Source organism: Barbus barbus (genome assembly GCF_936440315.1).
Source record: "Barbus barbus genome assembly, chromosome: 13".
NCBI lineage: Eukaryota > Metazoa > Chordata > Actinopteri > Cypriniformes > Cyprinidae > Barbus > Barbus barbus.
In genome coordinates, this window is record NC_136741.1 from 25597248 (window position 1) to 25611820 (window position 14573).

General features: G+C 38.4%; 1 protein-coding gene across 1 annotated transcript in view; it reads left to right on the top strand.

The window, feature by feature from the left end:
* The window catches only part of LOC306879419 (contactin-4-like), a gene marked incomplete at both ends in the record, with an annotated part of 45700 nt that extends 34083 nt beyond the window's left edge, over positions 1-11617 (top strand). Inside the window, 10 exons of the mRNA XM_079432354.1 lie at positions 215-332; positions 709-867; positions 1375-1524; positions 3290-3360; positions 4640-4874; positions 5184-5299; positions 6217-6397; positions 9614-9726; positions 11229-11397; positions 11523-11617. Coding sequence (XP_079288480.1) covers positions 215-332; positions 709-867; positions 1375-1524; positions 3290-3360; positions 4640-4874; positions 5184-5299; positions 6217-6397; positions 9614-9726; positions 11229-11397; positions 11523-11617 — 1407 coding nt within the window. The remainder of the gene's footprint in view (positions 1-214; positions 333-708; positions 868-1374; positions 1525-3289; positions 3361-4639; positions 4875-5183; positions 5300-6216; positions 6398-9613; positions 9727-11228; positions 11398-11522) is intronic.
* Positions 11618-14573: the final 2956 nt, after the last annotated feature.

Consider the following 14573-nt stretch of genomic DNA (forward strand, 5'->3'; position numbering starts at 1 on the left):
AGATTAATGTTTTTAAATTGTCTTAATTACGTGGGTTATATATATACATATTCCATAATACATGAATATAGCAATCAAATTACTGGAAGGATGGATGGATGGATGGATGGATGGATGGATGGATGGATGGATGGACAGATAGATGGATAGACAGACAGACAGATGGATAGATTTTTTATTTACCAATTTTTTTATATAATATTCTTTGTTATAGGGCTCTTCTGGGGATCTTATGATCAGGAACGTGCAGCTGAAGCACTCTGGGAAGTACGTCTGTATGGTGCATACAGCAATGGACAGTGTGTCTGCAGCGGCAGACTTAATTGTCAGAGGTATGTGCATCTCCCCCCGCAGAGGCTGTTCAGTATTCTACACTTTTCTGAGCATTTATCAAATATAAATTAAAAAGGCCTCACAATTTGCCCCGCTATTTCTATTTTATTACGTTATTCAGCTCTTGAAGTAATGACTACAGGAGTATCTGAAATCAATGCATTAATTCCCTGCTTCGTGCTCTTTAGAACCTTTTGTATTTCCATCATCAAGTGAAGGATCTCTCTCCCTGGTTCTGAATATTAAGCATGTCGCCTTTTGTGGGCAGACTTGTCTCACATCGCAAGGTACTTGGTCACCTTGCTGTGCCCTTCTCTGATGAGGAGACGCAGCAAGTTTGAGTCCTTTTTGTCTTTTTGGCGGTGATGTTGTCAGGGCCCCCTGGTGCTCCAGTGGGCGTGTTGGTGGGGGACGTCACAGACAGGGCTGCTCAGCTCTCGTGGGGCCCCGGACCTGACAACCACAGTCCTGTTACCCTCTACATCGTGCAAGCCAGGACCCCTTTCTCTATCGGCTGGCAGGCAGTCAAAACTGGTACAGGACTGCATATTTTCTTACCGAATCTGAGTTCATTATAGAATACTGTTGCAGGAAACAACTGTTCATGTGCTTTTTGTTACTCATGTGGCATAATAATGTCTTTCGGTAAACTTAATTTGGGGGCTTTTCTTAATAATTGTATTGATACATGTGATTATTTGTGAGTAGATAGATAGATAGATAGATAGATAGATAGATAGATAGATAGATAGATAGATAGATAGATAGATAGATAGATAGATAGATAGATAGATAGATAGATAGATCTACTGCAACAACAACACTATTGTTGCAGAAAGCAACTGTTCATATGTTTACTTAAATGTGATTTATGCAACTGCTTTTTTTGTACACTGTGAAAGATAAAAACAGAAATGGGCAATTGCTAAGATAGACCGAAATATATCTGCATAAGTAAATGCAAAATAATTATGCTAGGCTACTCATTTGTGCAGATGGGCATTGATGTGTTTTTCCATTCCAAATTTTCTTTAATCCTAGTTCCTGATTCTGTGCCTGGACAGATGATTCATGCAACAGCAGTGAATCTAAATCCATGGGTAGATTATGAATTTAGAGTTGTGGCTATCAACAACGTGGGGGTGGGGGAACCCAGCGTGCCATCCAAACCCATTCGCACCAAAGCTGCAGGTAAGCGTTCATCCCTCCCGATTCCATATCTGTCATCTCTAATACATCAGGAAGGAGAAAATGTAATTTAATTCTATAATTAGTTTAAATCACCAGGAGTGACTCCTCGTAATAGAGTTCAGGCATGAGAAATAAACACTTGTGCATTCACACCGGTTTTCCTGGGAACATCCAAATTGCAAAATAATTTACAGACAATTAGGACACAAATTAAGTGCGCGGAAATCAGAATGGCATCACAGAAGGGCTGGCGCAAGAAAATGTGGTTGCATGGAAATTTAGAACAAAATAAAACAGCTTATATATATATTCTTTAACGTGAAATCCAACCCTGCTGCACTCAGCGGCTGGACATCAGCGATCAGGAAATGCAGCTATCAGTAATTCATGTCGACATCAACAAAAATTGAGTGGACTTCTCCTGTATTCTCAGGCAGTAACACTTGAAAGGCTCTATTTTAAACCCAGGTACTGTGTGCAAATGCCTCGATCACTGATTCACAAATAGGCGCAGGCTTCATCACACAATCCCGAGTGAGAATCATATGCAAACAGCTGTTGTCTTTCAGATCCCAATTATTCAGCAAAAAAAAGACAGTTCAAAATGAGACATTTGCAAGGATTTTACGCTTTTTAACAGCAATATCCATATTGTGAAATCATTTTCTGACATAATTACTGATAAAAAGTTAACATTGCACAGTGGGACAATATTGTAAATAGTTATGAAGTGTAAATAGTCATAATCATGGTTATTAGTCTTCCCTTTGGCTGGGGAATTGGCCATTATTTACTTTTAATTAATTTTCCTCCAGACAGTGTAAATATGTTACAATTGAACACTGTTCACACAATGAGAAAATAATATTTAGCAATACTTAGTGACTGACTCTTAATTTAACTTGCAATGTACACAATATGCATACAGATACATTATATATACTGCAAAATAATAAAAAAAATGCAAATACGTAATGTATTCATAATTATTCAATACTATGCACATTACATTATACAGTTCTGAGTAGTAACTGATTACAGTACTTGTAATCTGGATTATGTAATCATCTTCCAACAATTAAGCACTTGTAATTAGAGTGTATTACGTCATGCTCATGATTAAAATGCTTTTTGCACAAAGCTACGGCAGTTCTTACATTAACCCCAGTTTGGCAAACCCTTGTATAATGTAAAGTTTAATGCATTTTACTTAATTGTTGATATAAAAAATTGAACATTTTATTTTTCTTTACTTTTTTATTTGAATACGGTGTGTTTTAATGTAAGTTTAAAACAAATTTGATAAAAGTAATCTTAAATGTTGTTGAATTGCATTACTAAAATGAGTACATTACTAACTATCATGTAATCTGTAATCGGTAACGGATTACAATTAGTAAGTAATCTACCCAGCTCTGACATTAAAACCTCTTAAACTAGCTTGAACTTGTTAGATTTGCTGGTTTTAAGTTGGTCTAACTGGTCTCCGACCCTGCCCAAGCTGGTGTTCAGCTAAAAAGTGTACAAAACCTCACTAAAACCAGGCTGAGAAACATATGCTAAGACCAAACAACCATTTTCATCAGGAAACTAAAAATTCGACAGGTTGTTACATTCTACCTCATTCGGGTTCTTTGAACCATTTTGAAAAGACCATTGAGCCGCACCTCAGGAAAAGGAAGTGTTTGGATTTGGATTTTCCAATCCCACAGGTATAAAGCCCGTTTCTTCTGTTCTGTTGTGTGTTCTCTGTTCTGGCTGGCAGATCCTGAAGTCGCCCCGGCTAACGTGAGTGGAGGTGGAGGAAGCCGAGGCGAACTGGTGATTGTTTGGGAGGTGAGCTCAGCGTCTTTATTGTGACAGAAGCATTTTCAAACCAGTCTTCTCTTGTGAATCGGATTCTGAGGGAATTCTCCACGGTGACGTGGTTTAAATTAGACAAGGTTTAATTAAAAGGCAGCGCTGTCGTCTTTGCTCTTTGCCTCAGTGAGATTGCTCCCTCTGGTATGTAAATCATAATGAAGACGCAGATATGAGACAGCTTTCACACCAGTAAATCTGAAATGACAATGTTTATCAATGGCTTTCTCTTAATCTCACCGGCTGTCACGGCAGATATTCAGCATCGTGTTTAAACACAGTATTACTTTCAAAATACGGCACATTTTTCACTAAGTCCAGAGTTTTCTTGACTGACACAGTAGTGCTTAAATCTGTCAACTTTATTTACTTATATTCACTGGATTTCAGATTATGTAAGCAACAATGTAAACCTACCACGGAAAATTACTTGTCAACTTGCAGTAATGTAACGCCATGTCAGCTGAATGATTTTGCTTTAATGCATTTTTGAGGGACTAATATTATTGCTCACACATTGAACAACCCTATTAGCCTATGAAACGTTGCCTTGTAAATCGTCCCGCTTCGTTTGTGCTACAGGCATGAGTGACACCTCAAATAACGGGAATTTGTTGAAGAGAGCTGCACTTGCTATTGTTTTTTTCAGAGCATTTGTTATTATAATAAGAGAATACAACATTATAACATTTTATTCAAAGCAAAAAAGTATTTGAAAAGTAGACAAAGGTAAAAGATTGTGTACTTTAGTGAAGGAAAGAACAACAAACCCATAAAGCAGAGAACTACAATCACATAAAACTATTCATTTAAAATTGTTAATTTTATCTATAGACACACTATATTTATTGCAAAATATGCATATATGTATCCAAATATTGAAATTTTTATTGAAGTCATGGTGCATCGTGGGAGAAGCTTTTTTTGGTGTGATTTGCTGGCTGCGAAATCTTATTCCATCTTATTGGTGGAAATTTCTGCACAGCATCATAGGTAATGTAGTTTTTCATCACGCATTCCACTGTTAAACACGATTTTGTAATATTAAATATTTGTATGCAGATTTTGCAACAAAATTCTTAATGAGATTGTAGTTATTTTGCTCATTAAAGCCGCTAAATACATGTAAGGTGCTTTGGATGAAAGTGTCTGCCAAATGGATAAAATGTAAATGTAAAACCACAGGAACGAAACAAGTGACTTTCTTTATTGAATCACGTAACATTTTTTTAATTCTCATCTTCTTTTCTCACAGCCTGTGCCAGAGGAGCTACAAAATGGAGAAAAGTTTGGCTACGTGGTGGCATTTCGTCCACTTGGCACAACAACATGGAAACAAAGCGTGTTGGCCTTGGCAGATGCATCACGATACATTTATAAAAATGATACCTTTCCACCACTCACTCAGTTTGAAGTAAAAGTCGGCGTCTACAACGAGATCGGAGAGGGACCGTTTAGCCCCGTGGTCATTGTATATTCAGCAGATGAAGGTTAATATGCTTGTGTTCTGTTGATTGTATGCAAATTGTGCAAGGACATTATTGGACATCGTTTAGGAATGACAAAAGTTGATGGATGCGTTTCAAGTTTTAATTACACTCCCTCCACAGCTGTGTTAGTGCACTTTGATGGTAATTTCTTTATTCGCAAATGTGCTAACAGTGCAATTAGTTCTCGCAAACAGGTGGTACATTTAAGCACCAAAGACGGATGTTGGATGAATCCTGTAAACTGTCTGTTCTAATTACCTGTTGTTTTTCACGTTCTTTACCTGTTTTTGATATGTCTGACATCAACAGAACCCTCAGTAGCTCCTCCTAGAGTCTGGGCCCGCACTCTGTCCGCATCTGAGATCGAGGTATTCTGGGAACCTGTTCACCAAAGTGGCAGCAAAGGACGGATAACAGGCTACGAGGTACATAAACACCATAAATGGAGGGAGGGAAAAAAAGAGGCTCTGACCTCACACTGCATAACCTCAATCAGATTCCTTAATGTATGCACTGCGCTGATGGCAGGGTGTGCAATTTCCTGTTCCCCAACAAGAGTCTGTGATCCCCCGGCCACATTTTTCACAATCTCATCTGCAGAATGAAGAGGTCTTCTCACAGCTGGTCCTGTCTCCCGGGGAGCGCCAATACCCAGGCTTTCTGGGCACTTATATAAATCACCTTTCAGATGTGTGGACATCATACATCAATTCCCCCTCCTGCAAACACTTCAGCTGCTAGGTCGTTTCTTACTGCATGAGAAACCCACAGGTTTCTGGCCATTTCTCTCCTTCCAACCCAAACGAGCCTCCGCGAGAAATCCCAGGTCACACGGTTGTTTCGTGGTGAAAACCACAAAGTCGTTCACAGCTTCGGGTAGTAAAAAAAGCACATATGAAAATCCACAAATACTTCTAGAGTCCCTTGCTGCGGTGTGCAGATGTTTATTGAACGTAGTAAAAAAAGAAACCGAGTCACAGTGACTTTGTCACAGAGTTAGTGTATCGAACGCTAATACAGGAACAAAAATGACATTCTTCTCAAGTCGATTTCTTAGCTGCGAGGTTGGAAGCACGCTTACTCAAGCAGAAACATCATGCTCATTCAAACATTAAAATGTGTGTGTGTTCATATTTCATGTTCATATGTTCATATTTCATATTTCATGACCAATTTCTTTACCATAAGACCACTTTTAAAAGTACTTTTAAAAAAGTATACTTTTTTTGCTCTTGTTTTGCGAGCTGCTAGATGGAGAACTTTATTATTTATTTAATTATTTATATGTTGTAAAAAGTTAAATGACCTATTGTCTCTTTAAATGTCACCTTCACTATTACAGGTGCAGTGGTTGGAGGATGGGTCACCTGAAAGCGATGCAGAGAGATTAAGGGTCACAGAAACCTCAGTCAATATCACGGGTCTGAAGGGAAGCACGCTTTATCTGATGTCAGTCAGAGCACACAACAGCGCAGGCACCGGACCCTCCAGCGCACGCATCAGCATCACCACCAAGAAGCCACGTAAGTCATATGATTATTAAAAACATGATTTCTAACCAAATTCAGTAAATGAGTAGATGACATGAAATGATTTTGGGCATGGCTCCATCTAAAACTATTTAATGGCATTGTCTAAGTCCTCTGTATTTATTATGTATGTAGCCTTTATGATAGACTACATGGACTATTTGCATAAAAAGTGAAAGTAAAAAGGCCATTAATAACAAGACTTGTCCAGTATAGTATTCAGACTTCCAGGGGCTTTAAAAACCTCAGCCTGTATTTTTAAGACTGCCAGAGGAAGCTGAATGGTGGGCGCCTCACTGCAAACAGTGCAAGATTGGACCCTCAGGCTTCATATACAGCGTAAAGTAACAGCTATCGCCGCGGGCTCATTGCCACATACACTGTTGGTAAAACACACTAGCTATTGTGACGAGTCGGCTGCCTCCCCCCTGTCCATCATCACCACCCCGTCCCGTATTCGCCGCCCTTCACCAGGCTCCCGACGGGAGTGGGTGTGTGAGAGAGGAGGGGCGCTGAACACGCAGGGCTGGCGGCGTGTGATGAGGCGCACCTGACGTGAATAGAGCCTCATCACGGCCGCCGTTTAAACGCCGAGCGCGCCTCTCCTCGGGAGACCGGTCTCTTCCCCGTGCATGCACGCTGGTGTCCTCGTGGGTCCAGGAAGGGTGCGTCGAGTAGGACTGCCGCACCCGTTAGGCGGCTGACGGGCCAGGATGCCGGGCCGTCGAGTCCCCCAGAACCGCCGGGAACTAAGGAGATGGAAGGAGCCGCGCACGAGACGCCGCCGCCACTCGCTCCCGGCCCCGAGAGGGGAGCGCGTGCGGCCACCGGACTCCGCCCCTTCCCTGGACCCTTCCCTGATGAACACTACCCTCCTTCACTAGCCCCGCGGCACAGCGAGGACACCAGGTTCCCTGTTTATTTGGACACTTTTCCCCTTGGACACTTTATTTTAAATATTTTTGTTTAATAAAAACCTCTCCGAGGCTTGACGCCACACCCACTGTGTCTGTCGTTGGCTACTCCCGCCACACTATATATATATATATATATATATATTAGTATGATTTTTTTAAAACCGCATGTGAATTGGTTTATATCGCAGCTCAGATGTTGCATGAATGCATTTACACTTCAATTGCATAAATAATGTCATTAAAATTAAAATCAAGCGTAGCGTTAGTTCTGGCAGGTCACGTTAGTCAAGCTCGCATCAGCTGACTCTCGCCTAAGCATCCATATATAAGGTCCGTCAGTATTATCAGCAGTTTTCACATTGCTTCATAGCTAATTACCCTCCTCCATCCCCAACTCCTCCACTGTCAGTCAGGATCCAGCCTTCTGATTCTCTTTTGAATCAGACAAATTCTAAAATGTGTACATAAAATTACTGAACTTTAACAATATCTGCAATACATTTGTTGGTTCTGTTCTGTTTACCCTGGGGGCGTTATCGCCGCTCTCCCTGCTCTCATCCATGCAAGGCTGCATGGATACGCAGGGAGTTCTTGCCCAGAATAGAACCATACCGCCAATCCAAACTATATGTTAATTGTCAATCATCTTTGACGATAGTGGTCCTGACAGAAGTTCACCCCAGTTTAAAAAGCTTGAAAGTTTAAAAAATATATATTTGTTAATGTAGATAATATTTGCCAGTTAATGTAGATTAGGGGCCTGACAGAATCATAGTCCTACCCTCTTAACATTTTAGTGGGGTGTTCTCAACACTATTAGAGATTAAGGTGGCCTTTGTTATACTACCGTGGCTAAATAGGCTCATTATCTGATGTCAATAATCAAGAACAAAACACTGTGTTTAACTGAGCCAGAAACTGATCTGATAAACTATTACATTACTATGGAGGGAGTCTTATGGCTATTTTCAGCTAATAGATTGAGCATACAATTAAGGGCGCTTTAAAAAATAGAGCTTGACAGATCTCTTTCTTTGTGTCGGAGCAGATAGCCGGTTGTCCTTTTTTCTTTGTACGGCAGATTCTCTGACTAAACATACTGTGATACCGCCGAACACTGTTATGATCTTGAATAGTTATCATAATAACATGTATTGTAGACTCGGTGGGCTCGGTATTATCAGTTAAATTGCTTCAAATTACGATAGCTATTATCCTCAATTTTTTTAAACTATGAATACATGGTGCACAAAGTCCTAGCCATGAAATTTGACGAGAAAAGAGGTTTCTCAGGGCTCAAATGCCATTAAACTGTGTATAAATTCCTCAATTACTGTGAAAAGTAGAATTGTTTGTGTGGGCACATGACCGGGCAGTGGCAAACACAAAATTTATAAAATTGCTCCCAAGCAACCCTACATCTGGGGCAACTATTTAACAGTTAGGGAGATATGGAAATAAACGAAAGAAGGGCATGCTGACATTCAAGCAGCATCAAAATATCTGGCATGTCAGAATATCAAAAACTGTAATACATTACAACGGCATTTTTTTTAAAGATGTCGTTTTTTGCCTTTAGTTCTATGTGAATTTCTCTGTTTGTCAAGCGTAATGAATTAAAACTCATTCTTTAGTGTCAAAATTATGAACTAATAAACAGGCATTATTTATTCATCCTCACATTGTGCCAAACCCAACAACTGAGGAACACAAAAACAGAGGTTTTGAAGATTGTCTACTCTATTTTGTTGTCTTAGAGTGAAAGTGGATGGGGACCTGGCCCCGTCAAGCTCCAAAAAGATAAAAGCATCATAAAAGTAGTCTATACTACTTTCACTATATCAAAAATCTTTAGAATCCATTCAATTGCGTTGTATGAGAAATAGACAGAGACAGAATTATTGAGGTGGTCACCATTCAACGTCACTGAATGGAAAAGATCAGCTTGGACATTCTGTTAAGGGATTTGAAAGACAAGAGAGTGAATAAATAATCAAAGAATTAAAATTTTATATAGATATTTTATAGAGATATTCCTTTGATGTTCTGCACAATGTTTCTTTGTTTCATAGCAGTTTTTTGCTGCTACATAAAAATGATTCCTAAAGTTCCATTTATAGTCCAGCTAATTTAAAGTGAGAGTCAGTGAGCTTTGAAAGTCTTTCATTTAGATGATGCCACAGCTGGTGCAGTGCTGATTGTTAAGATTTCAAAGGACAAAATATAAGGGGGATGTTGTTTACTCATATTACACAAGTTGGAAGTAAATCAGAATATGATTTATGTCTTTTAGCTCCAAGTCAACCCCCAGGGAACATTGAGTGGAACCTGACGAACTCAAAGGTCTTTCTGAACTGGGAACATGTGAAGGCAATGGACAATGAATCAGAAGTAACCGGCTACAAGGTAATCTGTTTTTTTGTGCCACATAAGCTGGTGTTTCACATAAAACAACTCGGAGATAAATGACTGAGAACATTACCTTTGAAAGCTGCATTATATACTATGTTTTTCATTAAATTTTTTATTTGAAGTGCTAGTGAAGCCTTTCCAGATATGCTCATGGAACTCCTTTGAACTTGAAAGTGCAAATCATTTTGCATAGCATTGTATTTAATACTAGTTTTGGTTCCCATTGACTTCTTTGGGAACCAAAATGTATGGTGACCAACATTCTTGAAAATATGTTCTTACATGTTCTGCAGAGGAAAGAAATGCATTCAGGTTTGGAACAAGAGCATTTTCATTTTTGGGTGAACTAGGCCTTTAACATACATAACTTACTGTATAAACCTCTACATTAGAAATGATAAAATGTCATCTTGGATTGGATTTGTCAAAACAAATCAAATCTCTCTTCTCAGCAAAAGCCACTCTTTCTCTTTTTTGCTAGCAACACTTTTAGTAAAATTATGAAAAACTCAGGGTTTCTCTCATAGATGCTGTATATGCTTTTAGCAAGACCCTTAACAAAGAATATAAATGATAAATGTTAAAAATAATGAACTCTGAACAAATATCTGACTAGACATTAAATGAAAAGGTATTTTTAAATATATTCACTGTCTAGATGTGATTTCCCCTTTAATATAATCTTTAACTTTTTTTTCAAATTTCCTTTCACAAGCCGCAATAAAGCACTTCTACACTGAAGGTCATACATACAGTTCAGAAACATCTGAGGCTTTTTTACATTTCAGAACAAGCTTCTCCGATCTCCTGCTGCGCTCAAAACCCGAGTCATCTGTAGTGAGAGTTCACACAAAATGTTCAGAAAGAGGATTAAAAATTGTCCGATGCGATTCATTTCTTTTGAGCAAATTAATTTGCTGCAGCGTGCTGCCAGCTAATTGACGGCGGCCTCTCTGAAATGTAGAGGTTTGTGGGGTCGGTGAACAGCTGGACGGCTCTGATACTATCTTCATCTGGAGCGAAGAGCTTTGCGAGGGTGAAGCACTATTCATTTGCAATCCTAACCGTCCGCTGTGAGGCGCCTGCAGAATAATGCAATCAATAATCATACATTTTCTAGTCTGTATGAGTAAGAAAGAATATCAGTTTGGTGGCTATTTGTTTTGCACTGTCAATCTGAAAAAAATACATTTAAATGATTTATGGATTGTGAAACCTATTTTTTTTCACAGCAAGATATGTCAGCAAACATACTAATAATCCTCCCACTGAAAATCAATTTGAAATTTATAACGATTATTTAATTTGTATTCCCTCTTTTACCTGGGTTTTGAAGATTGCATGGAAATGGTGCGAAACAGACATTTATACACTTTTTTTTTCTGCTGTACGTCATTAAATATCCTTGTTGTGGTTGTGACTTATTTATTTTTGAGTGTTTTTAGCTAATTGGCACAGACTAGCTGCATTTCACTGACCCACTTTCTCCCGCGCAGGTTGTGTATCGTCAAAACTGGCACAGAGGAAGCAGCGTAGTCGAGACCAACAGGACGTCCGTGGAGCTTCAGTTGCCGTCAGAAGAGGACCTACTCGTTCAGATCAAAGCCCTGAGTGACGGAGGAGACGGCAGCAGCAGCAGCCCCATCCGTATTCCAAAGATGTCAAGTAAGACTTCATGTGAGCTCATTACTCACAGAATCGAACTGCTAGCCTGGCAATTGCTTGACACTTGTAATGGCCTCCTATGTATAATCCTGTCTGTGATGTCTTTGTGTTCCTCTCCATCACAGGCCTGAACTCAAGAGGATACTTCAGTTCAGACGCAAGCAAGATGGCCCATGTTCATGGAGTAGTGTTTCTGATCATGTCATGGTTGTTTTCATAGAACTCGGCCTTTATGTAAAGCTGAAGTGTGTCATTTCCGTGCCACTGATGTCACCAATATGGTTTCCCAAACAGAAATCATGCTAAAAATTTACAGGCTTACTTAGAATTGTTGCATACACACTTCAGCTTTAATACTTTAAAAAAATCTGATTGGGTGGATACAGTTACATTTTATTTTCCTTAAATAGTAAAAAACTGGTGACTCAGCTCCATTGCCTTATATTGTGATGGTTTTTTACCTCTTTGTCAAACTATTCGTCTTTTGTATGTAGATTTTATGCAAAAAAGCAAGCTTTCTCTTAATAATTTTGCTTAGGTGTTCAGAACTGAGATTCAAATTGAGCACAGTATTAAGTCCTGTAATGCAGTAGTGACCTGGAATGTTGGATCTTTAAGAGAAATCCTTGAATTATGAATATGAATGGTGTTTTTCCTTCTACACATGTCGGTCAAGTCAGCGACGCTGTGTTTGTGTATGTAAAAAGGCCTTTAGATAGATGAAATGAATTGTGTTGTTTTGCATAAGCCATGAGAGATATTATTGTTTTGAAGAATAGCGACAATTTCTGGATAATTACACAGATTTCTTGCTGCTAGTTAGTATGAATTATTGTTTTGGACAATTACGTAAGTCTATCATTAGATGATTTCTTATGAAACACATTTTTTGTTTTGTTTGTTTTATTCAACCCATAATAACCCTGATATCTCTCAAAGATTCTTCATCATCTTTGTTCCTGTGATAATATTTCTTGCAAACATCTGCAGAGTTTGTACGCTTGACGATGAGACCAAAGTGTGTCATCTGAACTTGGCTTAAACAGATATTCCCTTTGTTGGTTTCATGTTTTCTAAATATCACCATTCATACATCTGAAAGAAATGTTTAATTATTCTCTATTTTTTTATTTAATTTTTTTATATTAATTTTTTTTAACTTTATTATTGCTGCTTTTTATTTATATCATTTTTATAATTAAAGTTTTATTTAGTTTCTTTATAGTTGTGTGCTACTTTTTATCATGAACATTTGAAATAGTTAATCACCTGATAGTATCCACAATTTTGCCTTATTTTGCATTTTATAAATGTAACATATTCGTCTGGTGTTTTCTTTTGCTGTTATGTAAGCATTTTGACCTATTTAATACATTTGTATTAACCCTGTACAATCTCTGAGAGATAAAATAAATAACATTTCATATTGAAATATATGTAGAGCAAATATATGATTAGCTACAGTATCAGTAATTGCCTCTAACACGCACTACAGCATTTTTGATCTGGGAGGAGACATTTCATTCTAATTTGATGAATAGAATAGAGCTTGGCTGATCTATATGGTTGCCTGGAGACGATTCCTTCAAAGACTTGCATACTGATTGGTAATTACCAATAGACTGAGATTAGTCTCTGCTGGATGAGAACATAAAGACGGCAGGCATACTTACTGAGAGTTATTTAAATTACAAAAATAAAAAAATTTAAACAATTATGCTGTGGATCCAAAAGTCTGAGTGTGCTAGTAAAAATGCTATTACTATTACTATGCAACTATCTTTTCGGTACAAATTAAATTATCAGATTAAATTTAACTGAAATTGTTAAAGTCCAACATAACATGGATTTCTTCATATTTGCATGTCCCCCATTAACTGAACTGATATGAAATCCTGAAGTTTGTGTAAAACCTGTTGATCATCTAATCTAGCATTCAAAAAGCATCTTGTGCTTCAATGGAAATTAAAGTAATAGTTCACCAAACAAGAAAATTGGCTGAATATTTACTTACCTTCAGGTCATGCAAGATGTAGATGAGTTTGTTTCTTCATTAGAACAGATTTGGAGAAATTCAGCATTGTATCACTTGCTCACTAATGAATCCTCTGAAGTGAATGGGTGCCGTCAGAGTCCAAACATCTGATAAAAAACGTCACAACAATCCACAAGTAATTCACACGACTCCAGTCCATCAGTTAAGGGGTCCCAGATTTTCAAAATGGTCTTTTGGACTCCATTGTACATCATAATCAATAAACTGTCCTTGAAGGTGCTGATATATTAATTACCATATATTTAATTATGATATTTTATCCGTTTGCAATGCCAAAATAGTGTAACTTCAGTCGCATGTTTAGTAAAGCACCATAAAAAACTAGAAGTAGCCACATGTCTGTATCTTTTTTTGGAAGGTTCACTCAATAAGCAACATCCTACATGTTTATTTACCAACATTTGACATTAAGTTATGAAACCGGGTTACGGCTGAGGTGTGAAATGGAGTTTGCTAAAGTAGATTTCACAGTGAAGGTGTAGGAGTTTATTCGAAGAGCTCAGAGGAATAAGCTTGTCAGGAACACTGACAGGTAAGTGTGCGAACACGGATGTAATCTCCCGAGAACCGCTCCGACTTGTTGGGCTACCAGGGGATTTAACCATAAATACTAGTCCAGCTGAAACAGGAGCAGTCACAGAGCCTTTTGGAAGTCCTCCTTGCATGTTATTTGGTGCCCTTCAATAGTGCCTTTGAGTCTGACCAAATTTCGGCGGGTACTGATATTTCTCGCACCGATCCTCCTAAATTAATGGCTTCACTGGAGCTGTAAAGACCCATATGGAAGCGAGACATGGGAAGGCTGCTGCCTAATCACTATTTTTGTCAAGCCAATGTGTCTGCATAATCTCACAAAATGGCTGTAATAAACCCTTGCTCACTTTGCAAGGGCGTTTTATATGTCCGACACTTTGAGGCCCAGAACAAAGGTATCATTGCTCTAAAGAAAAGAAATAATTTCAGTTTCCATTTGGATTATGTCTTTGTTTTACTTTGAGTGGGGGGGAAAAAATCCCAGATTTTTTAATGTGGTCTCATTTGGACCCAACTGTAGACATTTAGCAGCCCTTCTCGGCCCCTTCTTATCAATCCTGGCACTGATAAATAATAGCCACCTTCC